Genomic DNA, 21,532 nt, shown 5'->3' with positions numbered 1-21,532 from the left:
AAGCAGCAGAGCTAAGCCAATCGGACCATTCCATCATGACTTTTTTTTTATCCCTCTCAACCCCAATCTCTTGCTGTCTCCATAACCTATGCGGCCCTCAATAACTGAGGACCTATCAACCTCCACTTTAAATATATTCAATAACTTGGCCATCTGTGGCAATATGTTCCACAGATTCACCACTCTGGCTAAGGAAATCCCTTCATCTCTGTTCTAAAAGGACACCCCTGTATTCTGAGGTTGTGTCCTCTGATCCTACACTCTCCCACCCCAGGAAACATCCTCTCCACATCCACTCTATTGGGACCTTTCACCATTCCATAGCTTTCAATGAGATCACCCCTCATTCTTTTGAATTCCAGTGAATACAGGCCCAGAGCCATCAAATGCTCTTCATATAACAAGCTGTTCAATCCTGGAATAATTTTTGTGAACCTCCTTTGAACCCTCTGCAGTGTCATCCTTTCTAAGATGGGGGGCCCAAAACTGCTCACAATACTCTAAGTGAGGCCTTAACAGTGCTTTATAAAGCCTCAACATTACATCCTTGCTTTTATATTTTGGTCCTGAAAGTCCCTTTACACCTTAGACTTTTCAGTTTTGAAAGTGGTCGACCCTTTTATTTTTTCTACTAAAGTGCATGGCCATACACTTCTCGACACTGTATTCCATCTGCCATTTCTTTGCCCATTCTCCTAATCTGTCTAAGTCCTACTGTAGCCTCTCTACTTCTTCAAAACTACCTGCCCTCTACCAATCTTTGTATCATCCGCAAACTTGGCAATAAAGCCATCAATTCCATCATCCAAATCATTGACATATAGGAAGTCCCAACACAGACCCTTGTAGAACATCGCTAGTCACTGGCAGCCAACCAGAAAGGCTTCTTATATTCCCACTCTTTGCCTCCTGCCAATCAGCCACAGCTTTATCCAAGCTAGAATCTTTGCTGTAATACTATGGGCTCGTAGCTTGTTAAGCAGCCTCATGTATGGCACCTTGTCAAAGTCCTCCTAAAAATCCAAGGACACAACATCAACACGTTCTCCTTTGTCTATCCTGCTTGTTATTTCTTCAAAGAATTCCAACAGATTTGTCAGGCAAAATTTTCCCTTGAAGCCATACTGACTATGGCCTATTTTGTCATGTGTCCCCAACTGCTCCGAAACCACATCAACATCTTTCCACTGAGGTCAGACTAACTAGCCTATAATTTCTTTTCTTCAGCTTCTCTCCCTTCTTGAAGAGTGGAGTGGCATTTGCAATTTTCCAGTCTTCTGGAACCGTTCCAGAATCTAGTGATTCTTGAAAGATCATTTCTAATACCTCCACAATCTCTTCACCCAACTCTTTCAGAACCCTGGTGTGTACACCACCTAGTTCAGGTGACTTATCTACCTTCAGTTTCCCAAGAACCATCTCAGTAGTAATGGCAACTTCACACATTTCTGACCCCTGACGCCCTTGAACTTCCAACATACTGCTAGTGTCTTCCACAGTGAAGACCGATGCAAAATACTTATTCAGTTTGTCCACCATTTCTTTGTCCCCATTACTACCTCTCCAGCATTGTTTTCCAGCGGTCCGATATCCACTCTTGCCTCTTTCTCTATAAATGTGGATCATACCAGAGAAGACCTAATTTGTTTTGGAAGGAAGTACAGAATTTGTGTTTTGGTATAATTTTAGCTGAGTTTAGAGTTTGCCAGTGTTGTTAACAAACTGTTTCTGAAGCATTAGAATTGACTGTTTTTACAAACTTGCCATGACAACATCAGTGATGCAAACAGTTGTCCCTAGCGGCTGGGATTTGATATGCAGCAAATGGGTTCAGTCAAAGTTGAGTTGCTTCACCTTCAACCACCCTCCGCCCCTTACTCCTGCTCCCAGGGACTCCTGAGAGTGTTACCAGTGCCCTTTGAATAAATTAGTGTGGGGTGGGGTGGGGTGGGGAGAACGTAAGCGTAATAAATTGTAATACATATCTAAACAATATTGTCATCAGTTTGTTGCTGAATAAAGGTGGAGGCAAAAGCTTTCCCCATTTCAGTGGACTGTGGAAGCCTGCCACCAGGGTATAAAATGCTCTCTATTCAGTTCTCCAAGTGAGTATTCAGTTCCTTCACCATGTGGTACTTGCTCAGCAGTCTAGATGTGAGGGATCAGGGCAGTGGGCACAGTGCAGGCATGGCGAGAATGGGATGTTTGAATGCATCAAGATCTGCTGCATATCGGTTGGTCAGTGCTGTACCTGATCTTCACAATGCGTCATGTTTGGATGCCATGCAAAAATGTTTTTTCTCCCCCCAGCACTGTTCTCCCTACTCAAAAAAAAAAATCAAAAAAAGACTTGCTGCAGTGTCCAACCTGGTATAAATGTAAGTTTTCTTTCCGCCCGGCAGTGCACGAATGGTCACTTGATGTGTGCAGGCTGCTTCATTCACCTGCTGGCTGATGCCAGGCTGAAGGAGGAGCAGGCTACCTGCCCGAACTGCCGCTGCGAGATCAGCAAGAGCCTGTGCTGCAGGAACCTGGCCGTGGAAAAGGCGGTGAGCGAGCTCCCCAGTGACTGCGGCTTCTGCCTCAAGCAGTTCCCACGCTCCATTCTCGAGAGGCACCAGAAGGAGGACTGCCAGGACAGGTAATGCGCTTCAACCTCAGCATCAGGCGTCAGGCACAGCCCCCATTCATCATTACTGAGCAGGGTAGCAGCGACATCTTCACATGTCAAGGGTGCTTGGGACAATAAAATTTGGGCACCACCATATCATAGTGGTTAGCAGAACGCTATTACGGCTCAAGGTGCCAGAGTTTAGACTTCAATCCTGGCATCCCTATGGTGTACGTGGGTTTCCTCTGCGTTCTCCAGTTTCCTCCCTCGGTCCAAAAACATTACAGTTAGTAGGGCAATTGGTCATTGTAAATTTTCCCATGATTAGGCTAGGGTTAAAGCGGGGGGCTGTGCAGCACGACTCGAAGGGCTGGAAGGGCCTTTTCCGTGCTTCACCTCTAAATAAAATTAAATAAATAACATTTAAAAACATCAAAGCCACAGTGGTGCTATTACCAGGGTCAAACTGCCCAAACAACCCCTAGCCCAAGGGAGGTCCTACCTTCCCGGTTATCAGTCACATCTTCAGGAACGCTGAAACCTGTGTTGAAACAACATCTGTTTCTGCTACCCTTGTGTACTTTATTTTTAAGAACACTGGCCTCTTTCCAAATAGGTTATTGATTCTTTTTTTCCATCCTGTAATTTTTATAGATTAAAACTCTCAAACATGCCCAGAAAAGAAATCCATGAGACCACTGACATTGGAGCAGAATTAGGCTATTTGGCCCATCGAGTCTGTCCTGCCAATCCATCAAGGCTGATTTATTATCCCTCTCAACCCCATTCTCTTGCCTTTTCCCCGTAACCTTTCACACCTTGATTAGTCAGGAATCTATCAACCTCCATATTAAATATACGCAATGACTTGGCCTCCGCAGCCATCCGTGGCAATGCAATTCCACACATTCATTATCCACTAGCTAAAGAAATTCTTCCTCATTTCGGTTCTAAATAGATGTCCCTTTGTTCTGGTCCTAGACTATTCCACTATAGGAAACATCCTCTGCACATCCACTCTGTCAGCCCTTTCAATATTCAGTAGGCTTCAATGCGATTCTTCCCCCCCCCCCCCCCATTTTTCTAAACTCCAGTGAGTACAAGCACAATGCTCCTCATAGGTTAACCCTTTCATTCCTATTCTCCATCCTCTCCAATGCCAGCACAACCTTTCACAGATGAGCGGCCCAAACTGCTCACAGTGCTTCAAGTGCAGTCTGACCAATGCCTTATAAAGCCTTAGTATCATTACCGTTGTCTCGCTGTCCATCTTCAAGCTGACAGGGCTTGGGGCTGGGGAAAGACATTAAAGCAGTGGGTAAGCCCACCCTGAGATAGAACATAGAGCAGTACAGCACAGCACCCACCCTTTGCCCCATGATGTTGTTCCAACTCTTTAACCTACTCTAAGATAATTTATTTCTGTCATACATGTGCCTATCTAAGAGTTTCTCAAATGTTCCTAATGTATCTGCCTCCACCATCACCCTAGGCAGCACATTCTGTGCACACACCACTCTCTGTCGTTTTTTTTTTAAAAAAGCTTGCCTCTGACATACTCCTATACCTTCCTCCAGTCATCTTGAAATTATGCACCCTTGTATTAGCCTCTTCTGCCTTGGGAAAAAGGTCTTTGGCTGTCCAGTTATGCCTCCTGTCATCTTGTGCTCCTCTATCAAGTCATCTTAGAGGTTATATTTTAATGAAGTAGCCTGTGTCCAGTGCAGTCCATTCAATACTGAGATCTAGAACATCAACCAGCATAAAGCAGGAATTATAGAATCAAACCACTTAGTATTTTTATATTTTCTTACAAGCAAGCTATTTTTTCTTCAAGGTTAATTTAACCTCCGGTCCTTGGTGATCTTGTGCATCCACCAAGGTTTCAAGTACTGCCTGTGTTTTGTTTTTCTGACCTTCATTCCTATTAGATACAGAGTTTAGGTTCTCCCTCTCCTTGCAAACCATGTCCTGTAAGTGCTGAACTTACTGAGCACAACAAATCCTCCAGGCATCAGTGGCTGCAATTGCTGCACTTCTAAATAAAGCAATTATCCCCCAAATTAAATGTTTAAGAATTGATTTAAAAGCATACTACACACTCTTCTGGCCATTTCTAGTGTTAAAAATGCACCATGGCACCCTTGGATGCCTGCTCCCTTTTCACTCACCCTGGGCAAACACCTTGCCAAACACCTTGCCTTGGTGGACTATGCACCTAACAATTTCTGTTTCTTGGCACAACATGTCAGTGTAAACTGCAGTAGACCATAACGTAGTTGTACAAACTGCCTCCTGGAATTCTCTCCACAGATAAGTTACTCATGTTTTGGATAGCCATTTCTAATGTTTACGAGCCAGTGTGTTCATGGCCAGCTCTAGCAATAGAAATCTGGTAACTGGATGCTGAACAGGAGAATAACAGCAATGGCAATAAGCAAACATTTCCAGCATCAAATCCACAAACATGAGTTTAAAGTTGACCTTAAAATAGGTGGAGGGACAGGAGAGTCAGTGGATATCGTTTATTTGGTTCAGAAATAATTCTGGGATTGAAAGGCTTGTCATATACTCAGAGTTCAGAAGAATGACGGGTGATCTGATTGGAAACCTATCGAATGGTGAAAGACCTTGATAGTGGATGTGGAGAGAGAGCCTAAGACCAGGGGACACAGCCTCAGAATAGAGGGATATCCATTTAGAATAGAGATGAGGAGGAATTTCTTTAGCCAGAGAGTGGTGAATCAGGAATTCATTGCCATAGTTGGCTATGGAGGCCAAGTCATTGGGTATATTTAAGGCAGAGAGGTTGATAGATTCTTGGTTAGTCAGGGCATGAAGGGATACAGAAAGAAGGCAGGAGATTAGGGCTGAGAGGAAAATCAGCCATGATGAAATGGCAGAGCAGACCCAATCGGCTGAATGGCCTAATTCTGCTCCTAGATATTATGGTCTTATTTTCAGAAGGCCTATGACAAGGTGCTGAACATGAGGCTCCTAAGCCAAATAAAAGTCCATGGTGTTACAGTTATGGATAGAGCATTGGCTGATTGGCAAGAGGTAAAGATTGGGAATAAAAGGGGGTCTGCACCCCAGGGTTCTGATGCAGGTAGCTGAAGAGATTGTGGAGGCATTAGTAGTGATTTTTCAAGAATCACTAGATTATGGAATACTTCAAAAGGGCTGGAAAATTGCAATTATCACTCCGCTCTTCAAGAAGTGAGAGGGGCAGAAGAAAGGAAACTATAGGTCAGTAAGTCCGACCTCAGTGGTTGAGAAAATGTTGGAGCCAATTATTAAGGATGAGGTTTCAGGGTACTTGGAGGCACATGATAAAATAGATCAACATCAGCATGGTTTCCTTAAGGAAAATCCTTGTTTGGCAAATCTGGAAATTTTTGAAGAAATAACAAGCAGGATAGATAAAGGAGAATCGGTTGATGTTGTGTACTTGGATTTTCAGAAGGCCTTTGAGAAGGTGCCACACATGAGGCTGCTTAAACTTGGTATTACAGGAAAGATACTAAATGGGTAGAGGATTGTCTGATTGATAGGAAGCAAAGAGTGTGAATAAATGGAACAGGTGAGGGAGAATTTCTTCAGCCAGAGGGTGGTGAATCTCTGGAATTCATTCCCATCGATGGTTGAGATGAATAGGTTCTTGATCAGAAAGGGCATCACAGGTTATGAGGAGAAGGCAGTAGAATGGAGTTGGGATGGAAAATAAAGTGATAGAGCAGACTGGCCTAATAGGTCAAGTAGGCATCCTGATTGGCATGGACGGGTTGGACGGAAGCGTCTGCTTCTGTGTTGTATGACTCCATTTCGAAACTTTACACCCAGGTCAGAAAATCAGCAAATACTGGCATGCAATGTGACACTGAATTGCAGGGTGAGGGACAATCAAAACTTAACAAAGGTGCATAGCTAGTCAAGTCCTGGAGGGTGTCTTTACTTCCGCTGCTACCTACAAGTCTGTATGAAACAAACATGCCTGAGGTTCACTTTTTTTTCCCCTGATTTGAGCCTTACAATTCCACATTGTACTTCCAGTTTACAAGTTGAATACTTAAGTGGTGTAGAGGCTATGATTTGAGAGGCTTCCTTCAGTCTGAAGCCAAAGTTGATTTTAACCAATTTGTGCTAGTGCATAAATGAGAGGTTTGTTTCATCTTGTCCAACTTTATGACTACATGACATGACAGTTTCCACCTACATGACATGATAGTTTCCTTTGAGAGAACTGGTTTCATTCTTTGCATGAGGCAAGGACAAGGCTGATTGCAAGCAATTCTCAGTATTGAAGTTCAGGAGTTTCTTCGATGTCAAACCAGCTATAAACTATTAGGAGAGATTTGATAAGATTATGAGAGGGACAGATAGACTAGACAGACATCTTTTTCCCCAGAGTTGAAACATCTAATACTAGAGGGCATGAATTAAGGTGAGAGGGGTAAATTTAAAGGGAGATATGAGGCAGGTTTTTTTAAACGGAGTGGTGGGTGCCTTCAGTGTGCTGCCTGAGGTGGTGGTAGAGGCAGATACAGGAGGGACTTCTAGGAGACATTTAGATGTACACATGAATGTGAGGAAAATGGGAGGATATGGACGTTATGTAAGCAGAAGAGATTAGTTTAGTTGGCCATTTAATTACTAATTTATTTGGTTCACCTCAGCATTATGGGCTGAAAGGCCTGTTCCTGTGCTGTAATGGTCTATGTTGTATGTAATTATTGCTTTTTACACCAGGATGGTCATTCTTTTTCTGTGTTCTGGTTTGTTTGAGAAAGAATCTTCAGCTGTAGGAAAACGGAGATTAGTATGGCATAGGAGTAGGACGATCCCATAGACTGTACATGGGAATTCTGCATTAACTTCCTTGGGTAAATATGTCGGGTAGATTCTGTGAATACTGTCTTGTTAAGGGTCTGATTATTACTTAAAGCACATGGAACCAAAGTGCACGCAAATAGTGAAAAATACAACAGATTCTGCAGATGCTGGAAGTCTTGAGCAACACACACAAAATACAAGTCAGATAGCATCTATCCGAATCAGTTTTAATATCACTCACATATGTCATAGAATTTGTTGTTTTGCAACAGCAGTACAATCAATACCTGAAAAAAAACTATAGATTACATTAAATATAAAAAAGAAAATTAAATTAAGTAGTGCAAGAAAAAAGGGAAAAGTAGTTCATAGGTTTGTTGTCCATTCAGGAATCTGATGGTGGAGGGGAAGAAGCTGTTCCTGAAACATTGAGTGTGTGTCTTCAGGCTCCTGTACTTCCTCCCTGATGGTAGTAATGAGAAGAGGGCCTGTCCTGGGTGGTGGGGTCCTTGATGATGGATGCTGCCTATTTGAGGCAATGCCTTTTGAAGGTGTCCTCGATGCTGGGGAGGCTGGTGCCCATGATGGGGCTGGCTGAGTTTACAACTTTCTGCAGCTTTGTCTGATCCTTCCAGTAAGATGGCAGCACATTCGATTGCATCAGCTTAAGCGGGGTCAACCAAAGGCGTTATTGTCCTTTTTAAATTTTTTATGATCACAAGACCCTACTGGAAATTAGAACTTAAAGTACTGCAGGTCTACTCCATCAGCGGGTTGCTTGTTGGTGGAGAAAGTGAAGGAGTTGGAATTGGTGCAGCTCGTGCTGCTGCCTGCGTCAGAGGCGCGTCGGGGGAGTCAGTGCGCCAAGGCAGTGCGCAGTCTAACAGCAAGTGATCGTCTTAGTTGCTTTTCTTGTGATCGCAAGACCCTGTTTGACATTGTTAATGTAGAATGCTGCAAATCCAATTCACTAATTTATTGGCAGACGGTGGAGGAGCTGCGCAGCCTTGGCTTCAAGTCATGGTGTTGGCTTCAAGTCATGGTGTTGGCTTCAAGTCATGGTGTCGGCTTCAAGTCATGGTGTCGCCTGTTTACAGCCGCCCAGCAGAGAGGTGTGGGAGTTGGTGTGCTCCACCAGTGTTCACTCAGCTGAAACGAGCTGTAATGTGTTTGACAGCAGACTCCTGTAACATTCGTGATCTCAGGGTCTCTTTTACTGATATCTTGTATGTGCTTGCTGTCTTATGTGCTATATGTGCCTTTTGCAATGTGTGACTTTTGGTATTGTGTTTTGCACCTTGGACCCAGAATCATGGTGTTTTGTTTGGCTGTATTCATGGATATTCATGTATGGTTGAATGACATTTAAAATTGAACTTGAACAGTGACCCCTCCATACCAGCTGGTGAAGCAACCAGTTTCAATGCTCTCCATGGTACATCTGTAGAAATTTGCAAGTCTTTAGTGACATACCAATTCTTCTCAAACTCCTAATGAAATGTAGTCACGGTCATGCCCTCTTGGTAATTGTATCAAAATGTTGCACTCAGGATAGACTCCCAGGGATTTGAAATGACAGAGAAAAATACAGAGAGAGCTTAAGGTAAATAAACCCTTGTGGGAAAGTGACCATAATATGATCAAATTTGCCCTGATATTTGAGGAGTCAGGTGTATCAATATTACAGTGGAGTAAAGGGAATTACACAGGTATGAGAAAGGAGTTGGCCAGAATTGATTGGAAAAGAACACTGGCAGGGGTGACAGCAGCAATGGCTGGGATTTCTGGAAGCAATTTGGAAGGCACAGGATATATACATCCCAAAGAGGAAGAAATATTCAAAAGGAAATATGACGCAACCATGGCTAACAAGAGAAGTCAAAGCCAACATAAAAGCCAAAGAGAAGGCATATAATAGAGCAAAGATTAGTGGGAAGTTAGAGGATTGGGAAGCTTTTAAAAACCAAAAGAAGGCAACTAAAAAAAGTAATTAAAATGGTAAAGATGGAATACAAAAGTAAGCTAGCCAATAATAATAAAGAGGATACCAAAAGTTTCTTCAGATACATAAAGTGTAAAAGAGAGGCGAGAGTGGATATTGGACCACTGGAAAACGATGCTGGAGAGGTAGTAATGGGGGACGAGGAAATAGTGCACAAACTGAATAAGTATTTTGCATCAGTCGTCACTGTGGAAGACACTAGCAGTATGGTGGAAGTTCCAGGTGTGAAGTGTGTGAAGTTACCATAGGTAGAGAGAAGTTTCTTGGGAAACTGAAAAGTCTAGAAGCAGATAAGACACCTGGGCCAGATGTTGTACACCCCAGGGTTCTGAAAGAAGTGGCTGAAGAGATTGTGGAGGCATTAGTAATGGCCTTTCAAGAATCACTAGATTCTGAAATGGTTCTGGAAGACTGGAAAACTGCAAACGTCACTCCACTCTTCAAAAAGGGAGAGGGAGATAAGAAAGGAAACTGTAGGCCAGTTAGTCTGACCTCAATGGTTGGAAAGATGTTGGAGTGGATTATTAAGGATGAGGTTTTGGTACTTGGGGGCACATGATAAAATAGGCCATAGTCATCATGGTTTCCTCAAGGGAAAATCTTATCTGATAAATCTGATAGAATTCTTTGAAGTCAGAAGCAGGATAGACAAAGGAGAATCAATCAATATGTACTTGGATTTTCAGAAAGCTTTTGACAAAGGTGCTTAACAAACTATGAGCCCATGGTATTACGGGAAAGATTCTTGCATGGGTACAGCAGTGGCTGATTGGCAGGAGGCAAAGAGTGGGAATAAAGTGTGCCTTTTCTGGTTGGCTGCCAGTGTCTTGTGGTGTTCCACAAGGATCTGTGTTAGGACCAATTCTTTTTACATTATATGTCAATGATTTGGATAGTGGAATTGTTTTTTTTTACTAAATTTGCAGATATGAGGATAGGTGGAGGAGCAAGTAGTTTTGAGGAAGTAGAGAAACTACTGAAGAACAGACAGAGTAGAAGAATGAGCAATAAATGGCAGATGGAATAGAGTGCCGGGAAGTGTATGGTCATGCACTTTAGAAGAAGAAATGAAAGAGTTGACTATTTTCTAAATGGAGAGAAAATGTGAAAAACTGAGATGTAAAGGGGTTCGGGAGTCCTTGTGCAGGATTTCCTGCAGGTTAATTTGCAAGTTGAGTCTGTGGTGAGGAAGGTAAATGCAATGTTGGCATTCATTTCAAGAGGACTAGAATATAAAAGCAAGAATGTAATGTTGGCAAAGCACTGGTGAGGCCTTATTTAGGGTATTGTGAGCAGGTTTGAGCACCTCATCTTAGAAAGGATATGCAGAAACTGGTGAGGGTTGAAAGGAGGTTCACAAAAATGATTCCAGGATTGAATAGCTTGTCATATGAAGGGTGTTTGGCTCTGGGCTTGTATTCACTGGAATTCAGAAGAATGGGGGTGACCTCTTTGAAACCTATTGAATGGTGAAAGGTCTTGATAGAGTTGATATGGAGAGGATATTTCCAATGGTGGGAAAGTCTAAGACCAGAAGGCACAGCCTCAGTAGAGGGATGTCCTTTTAGAACGGAGATGAGGATTTTTTTTTAGCCAGAGAGTGGTGAAGGCCATGTCTTTATGTATATTTAAGACAGAAGTTGATAGATTCTTGATTAGTCAGGGCATGAAGGGATACAGGGAGAAGGTAGAAGATTGGGGCTGAGAGGAAAATTGGATCAGCCATGATGAAATGGCAGAGCAGACTCAATGGGCCAAATGGCCTAATCCTGCTCCTATATCTTATGGTCTTACACAGTGGACCTTTTGAGTTGATATCACAAATGACACGAAGGAAACTGAGCAACACCTACAAAGTGTTGGGGGAACTCAGCAAGTCAGCAGCGTCTTTGGAGGGGAGTAAACAGTTGATGTTTTGGACCAAGACCCTTCATCAGTGTCACAGTTTGAAACATCGACTGTTGAAAGTAAATTTATTCTAAATTTTTGTCACCATATACAACACTGAGATTCGCTTTCAAGTGGGCATTCACAGGAAGTCCAAGAAACACAATAGGATCAATGAAAGACCGCTCAGCAGGATGGAGAGCAACTTGTGTGCAAAAGGCAAACTGCAAATACAAAAGAGAAAAATAAATAATAAATTAGCAATAAATATAGAGGTCATGAGATGCCGAGTTGTTGAAAGTGATTCTCTAGGTTGTGGGGCGAGTAAAGTTATCTCTTCTGGCAATCCCCTCTATAGATGCTGCATGACCTGCTGAGGTAGTCATTTCGTTTTTGTGTGTGTCAGTGGGTGGAAGAAGGTGATGGAAATGAAAAAGGGAGGAGAAAGTAGAATGTGTCATGGTTCTCATCCCTGATCCACTCTCCTGAACTGAAGAATTGTACACTTACAAACATTGTAAGACCTCAAGACAGGAGCTGAACTAGGCCATTTGGCCCATTGTGTCTGCTGTGCCATTTCATCATGGCTGATCCATATCCCCCTCAACCTATCCTCCTGCCTTCTCTCCATAACCTTTCATACCCTGACTAATCAACCTCTGCCTCAAATATACGCAATGCCATGGCCTCACAGCCACCTGTGGCAACGAATTTGACAGATTCACTACCCTCTGGCTAAAGAAATTCCTCATCATCTCTTTTCTAAATGTACGTCCCTCCATTGACTCCCCCACCAAAGGAAACATTCTCTTAACATCCGCTCAATCTTTCAATTTTCGATAGGTTTCAGTGAGCCTCTCTCCCCCCGCCCCCCCCCCCCAAAGTCTTCTAAACCCCAGTGAGTACAGGTCCAGAGTCTTCAATTGCTGCTGACATGGTAACCCTTTCATTCCCAGAATTCACTGAAGCCGTACCCAACCCTGATTTCATCCGTCCCGGGCATTTGCCCAAAGAATAATTCCCTCTATGATGTCTTTATTGAAAGGAGCATTAGACAAAAATAAAATTGCTGAACCCTGAGCAGCTTTTTACCCTTAGCATTTATTAGCAGGCCAAGCATCAGCCAACGTTCCTAATGGTGTGATTCCTGATTTCCTGCTCAGTCATTTCCCCAGCCCTCAATTTTGAAAATGACAGCGAGTGGCTTCTTTGCTGGATTGCTGCTTCCTGGCAATAGGCTAATGTAATAATGATGGTGTTACTGATAGGTAGGGCAAGAGTAGTGAAATTTGGGAGCCTCTTAATGCCCTGTCTAGGCTACTGATATATAATTATTAAATCCTCAGAACCTGTCCACCATTCCATAACTTGGATTTTGAGCTGTGCTTGCCACTGTTCCTGTCTGGATGTTTAGGATTACTGCTAAGGTCACAGACTTGTTTGGTTCCTTTCCCGTATACTCTGAGGAGATCGATTCAGAAATGTCTGGAAGGAAGATGGATTAGCTTTATTTATCCCATGTACATCAAAGTGGACAGTGAAATGTGTCATTTGCATCAATGACCAACACACAGGCAGATGTGCTGGGGACAACCCGCAGGTGTCAGCACACTTCCGACGCCAATGTTCAAATTCAGATTCAATTGTCAAAGTTACATATATGACACCACATACGGCCCTGAGATTCATCTTCCTGTAGGCGTTCTCAATAAATCTGTGGAATAATAGCCATATCAGGATCAATGAAAGACCACACCCAACAAGGGCATTCAGCCAGACTGCAGAAGACAACGGACTGCATTTAAAAAAGAAGAAATAACCTCCCTTTTGAAGTAGTAAATAATCAATTTACTTACCTTGGCATTACAGGAACAAGGAATTATAAGCGTCTTTTTGGAGAACATTTCACTAACCTTTTAAATCATACAAAACAGAGTCTAGTACAGTGGTCACCCCTGTCTGTCTCTGATAGGTTGAATTAATGTTGTTAAAATGTATATCCTTCCTAAATTTTTATACTTATTTCAATCTTTACCAATTTTTATTTCTAAAACTTTTGACTCGTTAGATTCTATTGTTTCGTCCTATCTATGGAAGGGCAAACGTCCCAGACTAAATAAAGCTCACCTTCAGAAACCTAAAAGGGTAGTTGGTATGGCCTTGCCCAATTTTCGTTTATATTACTGGGCAGCCAACATACGTTGTCTTATCTTTTGGTCTTACTTTTATAATCAGTCTAACTGCCCAATATGGGTGGCAATGGAGTTAAACTTTTATAAGAATTTCTCCATTCCCACACTTCTTGGATCCACACTTCCTTGCCATCTGCCTAAGTTAATTGTTAATCCTGTCATCAGACACACTGTGAGAATATGGGCTCAGTTCAGAAAATATAATGGTCTTCACGGTTTCGCTCTCTCTAGTCCTATTCTACATAATCATCTTTTTCAGCCTTCAATGTAGGATTTCACATTTCAAGACTGGCACAGAAAGGGCATTAGGTGCTTGGAAGATCTTTTCATAGACAATCGCTTTGCAACTTTTGAACAACTGTCTGTAAAGTTCAACCTACCCAACACTCATTTCTTCAGATATCTCCAAATTAGATATTTTATCAACCCTTTAATACCAAGCTTTCCTGAGGTACCCGATAAAAATGTTGTGGACTTATTTCTTCGTATGAGCCCATTGGGTAAAGGTTTAATATCCACTATTCAAGATATGTTAGTGATTTTGAGGTGAGCCCCCTTTGACAAAATTAAAACTGCCTGGGAGCATGACTTAAATTTTCCTCTGCCCAACGAGGTTTGGGATTCAATTCTCAAGTCAGTTAATTCAACTTTATGTGCTCGCCACTGCCTTTTACAGTTCAAGGTTGTACACAGGGCTCATAACTCTAAAACTAAATTATCGCGGTTCTATCCTAATATTAGTCCCTGTTGCGACAGCGTAAAGGGGGCGAGGCTTCCCTCATTCATATGTACTGGGCCTGTCCTAGCTTGGAGAAATTCTGGAGAGATGTCTTTTTAACTTTATCCCATATACTTAATTGCTACTTGGAACCTAACCCTCTGATTGCTCTTTTCGGCACCTTGGGAGAAGTTGACACACATCTGAGTCCAACTAAACGTCGTACATTGGCTTTTGCCTCTCTTTTGGCCAGACGTGCAGTCCTTGTGGAGAGATGTTGCCCCACCCACTCATGCTCAGTGGTTCAGAGACATTATGTCCTGCTTAGACCTTGAAAAGATTCATTATTCACTTCTTAATTCGGACATAAAGTTCTAAAAGGTGTGGGGACTTTTTCGTGAATATTTTCATAATTCCCGTTAAGGGTTCATCCCTCCTTTTTTTAGTTTGCATTTAAATCCCTTACTTCCAACTTCTTTCAGTTAAGATTTACGTTTTTATGTGTAAACATTACAGCTCAGGTAGTAGGTAATATACCTTTTTATAAATACAGCTCTGTGGTGATAAAAGTTCTGATTAACTTTTCTACAGTGGCATGCAAAAGTTTGGGCACCCCGGTCAAAACTTCTGTTACTGATAATAGCTAAGCAAGTAAAAGATGAACTGATTTCCAAAAGGCATAAAGTTACAAAGTGACATATTTCTTTAATATTTTAAGCAAGAAAACTTTTATTTCCATCTTTTACAGTTTCAAAATAACAAAAAAGGCAAAGGGCCCAAAGCAAAAGTTTGGGCACCCTGCATGGCAGTACTTAGTAACACCCCCTTTGGCAAGTATCACAGCTTGTAAACACTTTCTGTAGCCAGCTGATAGTCTTTCAATTCTTGTTTGGGGGATTTTCTCCCATTCTGTGAGATTCTTGGGCCGTCTTGCATGCAGTGCTCTTTTAGATTATGAAGACACGCAGTCCTCTTTTATTGTCATTTGGTAATGCATGCATTAAGAAATGATACAATATTTCCTCCATTGTGATATCACAAAACACAGGACAAACCTAGACTGAAAAAAAACTAACAAAACCACATAATTATAACATATAGTTACAACAGTGCCACAATACCATAGCTTGATGAAGAAGTCCATGAGCACAGTAAAAAGTTCAAAGTCTTTCAAATGTCCCACATCTCACACAGACGGAAGAAGGAAGAAAAACTCTCCCTGCCATGCCCAACCACAGTCCGATTCTGAGTCGTCCGAAAACTTCGAGCCTCCAATCAGCTCTCCGACACCGAGAACTGAGTGCCATCTCTGTCCGAACAATTCGACCTCAATCTCGGTCGCCAACAGCAGGCAAAGCCGGGGATCTTGAGGCCTTCCCTCCGGATGATTCCTGACCGCGTAGTAACAACAGCAGTGAACGGGCGTTTCAGAAATTTCTCCAGATGTTCCTCTGTGCTTTCACGTCTCTCTCCATCAAATCAGAATTGTCCACGGCCCCTATATAATGGATACGATATCATTTTTCACCGGAGGGCTGCACACGCGCGGGGCTGCTCTCTCTCCTCCCGCCTTTAAGGTCTATCCACAGATTTTTGATAATGTTCAGGTCAGGGGACTGTGAGGGCCATGGCAAAACCTTCAGCTTGTGCCTCTTGAGGTAGTCCATTGTGGATTTTGAGGTGTGTTTCGGTTCATTATCTTGTTGTAGAAGCCATCCTCTTTTCATCTTCGGCTTTTTTATAGATGGTGTGATGTTTGCTTCCAGAATTTGCTGGTATTCAATTGAATTCATTCTTCCCTCTACCAGTGAAATGTTCCCCGTGCCACTGGCTGCAACACAAGCCCAAAGCATGATCGATCCACCCCCCTGCTTAACAGTTGGAGGGGTGTTCTTTTCATGAAATTCTGCACCCTTCTTTCTCCAAACATACTTTTGCTCATTGTGGCCAGAAAGTTCTATTTTAACTTCATCAGTCCACAGGACTTGGTTCCAAAATGCTTCAGGCTTGTTTAGATGTTACTTTGAACCTTTTGAATAGAATTTTTTGGAGAGGAGAAGATGGCGGTCCGACGCGACGCAGCGCACAGCGGCCACTCCGGTGATGATACCTGTAATCTGTCAAGTAGGGTGCCGTGCACAATCCTGATTTGATGGAGGCAGACGTGACAGCATGGAACATCTGGAGAAACTTCTGAAATGCCTGTTTCGCTGCCGCTGTTACTGTGTGATCCGAAATCTCCAGAAGGGAAGGCCCCGAGTCCTCGGCTTTGCCTGTTGCTCGGCAGCCGGAGCGGGGTCGAAGCGCTCGGCAGAGATGGTGCTCGGTGTCAGAGGGCTGGTCGGAGGCTCGAAGTTTTCGGACGGACTCAGAGTCAACTGTGGTCGGATGCTTCCATGGTGCTGCATCGGCCAGCTTGTGGCGCTAGAGGTTCATGGCAGGGAGAGTTTCTCCCTTCTACCCTCTGTGTGAGATGATGGGACTGTGAGACTTTTTTTTTACCGTGCCCATGGTCTGCTCTTTATCAAATTACAGTATTGCTTTGCACTGTTGTAACTATAAGTTATAATTATGTGGTTTTTGTCAATTTTAGTCTTGGTCTGTCCTGTGTTTCTGTGATATCATACTGGAGGAACATTGTATCATTTCTTAATGCATGTGTTTCTAAATGATAGTAAATGAGGACTGAGTGTCCTCATAATCTAATAATCTAATCTAACAAGAATTGAAAGACTCTTAGGTGGCTACAAAAAGTGTTTACAAGCTATGATATTTGTCAAAGGGGTTTTACTAAGTACTGCCATGCAGGGTGCCTAAACTTTTGCTTCGGGCCCTTTAATTTTTTTGTTATTTTGAAACTGTAAAAGATGGAAATAAAAAAGTTTTCTTAAAATATTAAAGAAATGTGTCATCTTTAACTTTATGCCTTTTGGAAATCAGTTCATCTTTTACTCGCTTAGCTATTAACAGTAACAGAAATTTTGACCAGGGGTGCCCAAACTTTTGCATGCCACTGTATATATTGTAAGGTTGGCTTGGAGTTGGGTAGTGGGAGGGTGGGGTGGTAACTAACTTTATACGATTCTACTACGGGTGCTTTTCCTTAACTGTTATGAACTGTACATTTGATGTTTTGCACTGTATAAACCTTTTTTTTTACTGTTTACTGAGTATGTTTATGTAGAAACATAAGAAATAAATAATAAAAAAGAAATAATAATAATAAATAAATAATAACCATTGAGGGCATGAGATGAAGAGTCCTTGAAAGTGAGTCCATTGGTTGTGGGAATATTTCAATGATGGGGCAAGTGAAATTATCTCCTTTTGTGCAAGAGCCTGATGGTTGAGGGGTAATAAGTCAATCAAATCAAATTCACTTGTCATTCAACCATCCATCAATACAGCCAATCCAGGCAGTGTTTCTTGGGGGCCAGGGGCCAAGGTCCAAAACATACTCAGCACATTCAAGATTGTGAGCACATGTACAGTCAATCAATAAGATATATAACCCAAGTCCCTGAGTGATACATCCTACAAATTGATGGGCAGTTCCTGGCAGTCCACAGATGAATGCACACACGCAATCTAGCTTTTCATTCCACTGATTGAATACTGGGAGGTAAAGCACCAATGGGAAAAGCCAGCTCCCAACCTTACTATTAAACCCGCCGCTAAGGGGGGGTGCTGTTGTAGTCTGGCGTACTGACCTCTACCTTGCCGGGGCACAGCGACAACTCGCAGATACCTCCTCTTATTTACCCCTCAATCGTGACTCCACTAAGGAGCACCAGGCCATTGTCTCCCACACCATCACCAACTTCATCCACTCAGGGATCTCCCATCCACTGCTACCAACCTTATAGTTCCCACACCCTGTACTTCCCGTTTCTACCTCCTACCCAAGATCCACAAACCTGCCTGTCCTGGCAGACCTATTGTCTCAGCTTGCTCCTGCCCCACCGGACTCGTTTCTGCATACCTCAACACGGTTTTATCCCCCCTTGTTCAATCCCTTCCTACCTATGTTCGTGACACTTCTCAGGCTCTTAAACTTTTCGATGATTTTAAGTTCCCTGGCCCTCACCGCTTTATTTTCACCATGGATGTCCAGTCCCTATATACTTCAATCCCCCATCAGGAAGGTCTCAAAGCTCTCCGCTTCTTTTTGGATTCCAGACCTAATCAGTTCCCCTCTACCACCACTCTGCTCCGTCTAGCGGAATTAGTCCTTACTCTTAATAATTTCTCCTTTGGCTCCTCCCACTTCCTCCAAACTAAAGATGTAGCTATGGGCACCTGTATGGGTCCTAGCTATGCCTGTCTTTTTGTTGGCTTTGTGGAACGATCTATGTTCCAAACCTATTCTGGTATCTGTCCCCCACTTCTCCTTTGCTACATCGACGATTGCATTGGCGTTGCTTCCTGCACGCATGCTGAGCTTGTTGACTTCATTAACTTTGCCTCCAACTTTCACCCTGCCCTCAAGTTTACCTGGTCCATTTCTGGCACCTCCTTCCCCTTTCTAGACCTTTCTGTCTCTATCTCTGGAGACAGCTTATCCACTGATGTCTGCTATAAGCCTACTGACTCTCACAGCTATCTGGAGTATTCCTGTTCTCACCCTGTCTCTTGCAAAAATGCCATCCCCTTCTCGCAATTCCTACGTCCCCACCACATCTGCTTTGAGGATAAGGCTTTTCATTCCAGGATGAGGGAGATGTCCTCCTTTTTTAAAGAAAGGGGCTTCCCTTTCTCCACCATCAAGCATCTCCCCCATTTCACGCACATCTGCTCTCACTGCATCCTCCCGTCACCCCACTAGGAATAGGATTCCCCTGGTCCTCACCTACCACCCCACCAGCCTCCGGGTCCAACGTATTATCTTCCGTAACTTCCGCCACCTCCAACAGGATCCCACCACTAAGTACATCTTTCCCTCTTCCCCACCCCCCCCTTTCTGCAGGGATCGCACCATCCGCGACTCCCTTGTCCATTCGTCCCCCCCATCCCACCCCACTGATCTCCCTCCTGGCACTTATCCGTGTAAGCGGAACAAGTGCTTACCTGCCCTTACACTTCCTCCCTTACCATCATTCAGGGCCCCAGACAGTCCTTCCAGGTGAGGCGACACTTCACCTGTGAGTCGACTGGGGTGATATACTGCGTCTGGTGCTCCCGATGTGGCCTTCTATATATTGGCGAGGCCTGACGCAGACTGGGGGATCGTTTTGCTGAACACCTACACTCTGTCCCCCAGAGAAAGCAGGATCTCCCAGTGGCCACACATTTTAATTCCACGTCCCATTCCTATTCTGATATGTCTATCCACAGCCTCCTCTACTGTAAAGATGAAGCCACATTCAACTCCTTATATTCCATCTGGGTAGCCTCCAACCTGATGGCATAAACATTGACTTCTCTAACTTCCGCTAATGCCCTACCTCCCCCTTGTATCCCATCCGTTATTTATATAGACACATTCTTTCTCTCTCTCTCCTTTTTCTCCCTCTGACTATACCCCTTGCCCATCCTCTGGGTTTTCCCCCCCTCCCCCTTTTCCTTCTCACTGGGCCTCCCGTCCTCCTGTCTTCTCCTATCATTTTGGATCTCCCCCTCCCCCTCCCACTTTCAAATCTCTTTCAAAGCTCTTCCTTCAGTTAGTCCTGACGAAGGGTCTTGGCCGGAAACAGCAACTGTACCTTTTCCTAGAGATGCTGCCTGGCCTGCTGCATTCACCAGCAACTTTGATGTGTGTTGTCCCAACCAAGCATTGACAGCATAGAAACATAGAAAATAGGTGCAGGAGTAGGCCATTGGGCCCTTTGAGCCTGCACCGCCATTTATTATGATCATGGCTGATCATCCAACTTAGAACTCCGCCCTAGCCTTCCCTCCATACCCCCTGACCCCCGTAGCCACAAGGGCCATATCTAACTCCCTCTTAAAATATAGCCAATGAACTGGCCTCAACTGTTTCCTGTGGCAGAGAATTCCACAGATTCACCACTCTCTGTGTGAAGAAGTTTTTCCTAATCTCGGTCCTAAAAGGCTTCCCCTCTATCCTCAAACTGTGGCCCCTCGTTCTGGACTTCCCCAACATCGGGAACAATCTTCCTGCATCTAGCCTGTCCAATCCCTTTTAGGATCTTATATGTTTCAATCAGATCCCCCCCCTCAATCTTCTAAATTCCAACGAGTACAAGCCCAGTTCATCCAGTCTTTCTTCATATGAAAGTCCTGCCATCCCAGGAATCAATCTGGTGAACCTTCTTTGTACTCCCTCTATGGCAAGGATGTCTTTCCTCAGATTAGGGGACCAAAACTGCACACAATACTCCAGGTGTGGTCTCACCAAGGCCTTGTACAACTGCAGTAGTACCTCCCTGTTCCTGTACTCGAATCCTCTCGCTATAAATGCCAGCATACCATTTGCCTTTTTCACAGCCTGCTGTACCTGCATGCCCACTTTCAATGACTGGTGTATAATGACACCCAGGTCTCGTTGTACCTCCCCTTTTCCTAATCGGCCACCGTTCAGATAATAATCTGTTTTCCTATTTTTGCCACCAAAGTGGACAACTCCACATTAAATTGCATCTGCCATGAATTTGCCCACTCACCCAACCTATCCAAGTCACCCTGCATCCTCTTAGCATCCTCCTCACAGCTAACACTGCCACCCAGCTTCATGTCACCCGCAAACTTGGAGATGCTGCATTTAATTCCCTCATCCAAGTCATTAATATATATTGTAATGCTGCACTGCCTCTGGCATCTCCTCTCCTGGGCTGCCACAGCAGGCAAGCCTGTGGCTTGATGTCTTGTCGTTGCTACAACAGAGGCCACAGATCTCCTCTGCCATCTGTTGCATCACCAAACAAGGGAAGCAGGCTTGCAGCATCTTATATTGTCAATGTCCAACAGGGTCTTGGATTGCAAGAGAAACCTCCGAGACAATCACCTGCAGTTACACTGCACACCACTTTCGCGCACCAACTCCGATACCTTCCTGTAGCAAGCAGCAACATGTTCTCCACCCAGTCCAGCCCCTTTGCCAATGAGGAGCCCACTGATAGGGTAGCCCTGCAGTGCCCAAAGTTCTTGGAGTCCAGCATTGTCATGTGATCATAAAAAAATGACATTTATAAAAGAAAAGGAACATCTTCGGTTGGCCCCTGTGAGGCTGCTGTGTCTGAATGCACCCTTTTCTTACTGGAAGGTTCCTGAACCTGGTGGTGAGGGTCCCGTGCCACCTGTACTACCTTCCTGATGGTAGCTGTAAGAAG

General features: G+C 43.7%; 1 protein-coding gene across 3 annotated transcripts in view; it reads left to right on the top strand.

Moving 5' to 3' along the window:
• Positions 1–21,532, top strand: part of zftraf1 (zinc finger TRAF-type containing 1) — a 154,490-nt gene that overhangs the window by 85,336 nt on the left and 47,622 nt on the right. For all 3 annotated transcript variants that reach the window (XM_072254287.1, XM_072254289.1, XM_072254288.1), the window contains one exon: positions 2,403–2,641. In XM_072254287.1, the coding sequence (XP_072110388.1) occupies positions 2,403–2,641 (239 nt within the window). The remainder of the gene's footprint in view (positions 1–2,402; positions 2,642–21,532) is intronic.

Source organism: Mobula birostris, chromosome 3, assembly GCF_030028105.1.
Source record: "Mobula birostris isolate sMobBir1 chromosome 3, sMobBir1.hap1, whole genome shotgun sequence".
In the NCBI taxonomy this organism is placed as follows: domain Eukaryota; kingdom Metazoa; phylum Chordata; class Chondrichthyes; order Myliobatiformes; family Myliobatidae; genus Mobula; species Mobula birostris.
Note: the sequence above shows the minus strand (reverse complement) of the source record. Positions and strands in the feature narration are given on the sequence as shown.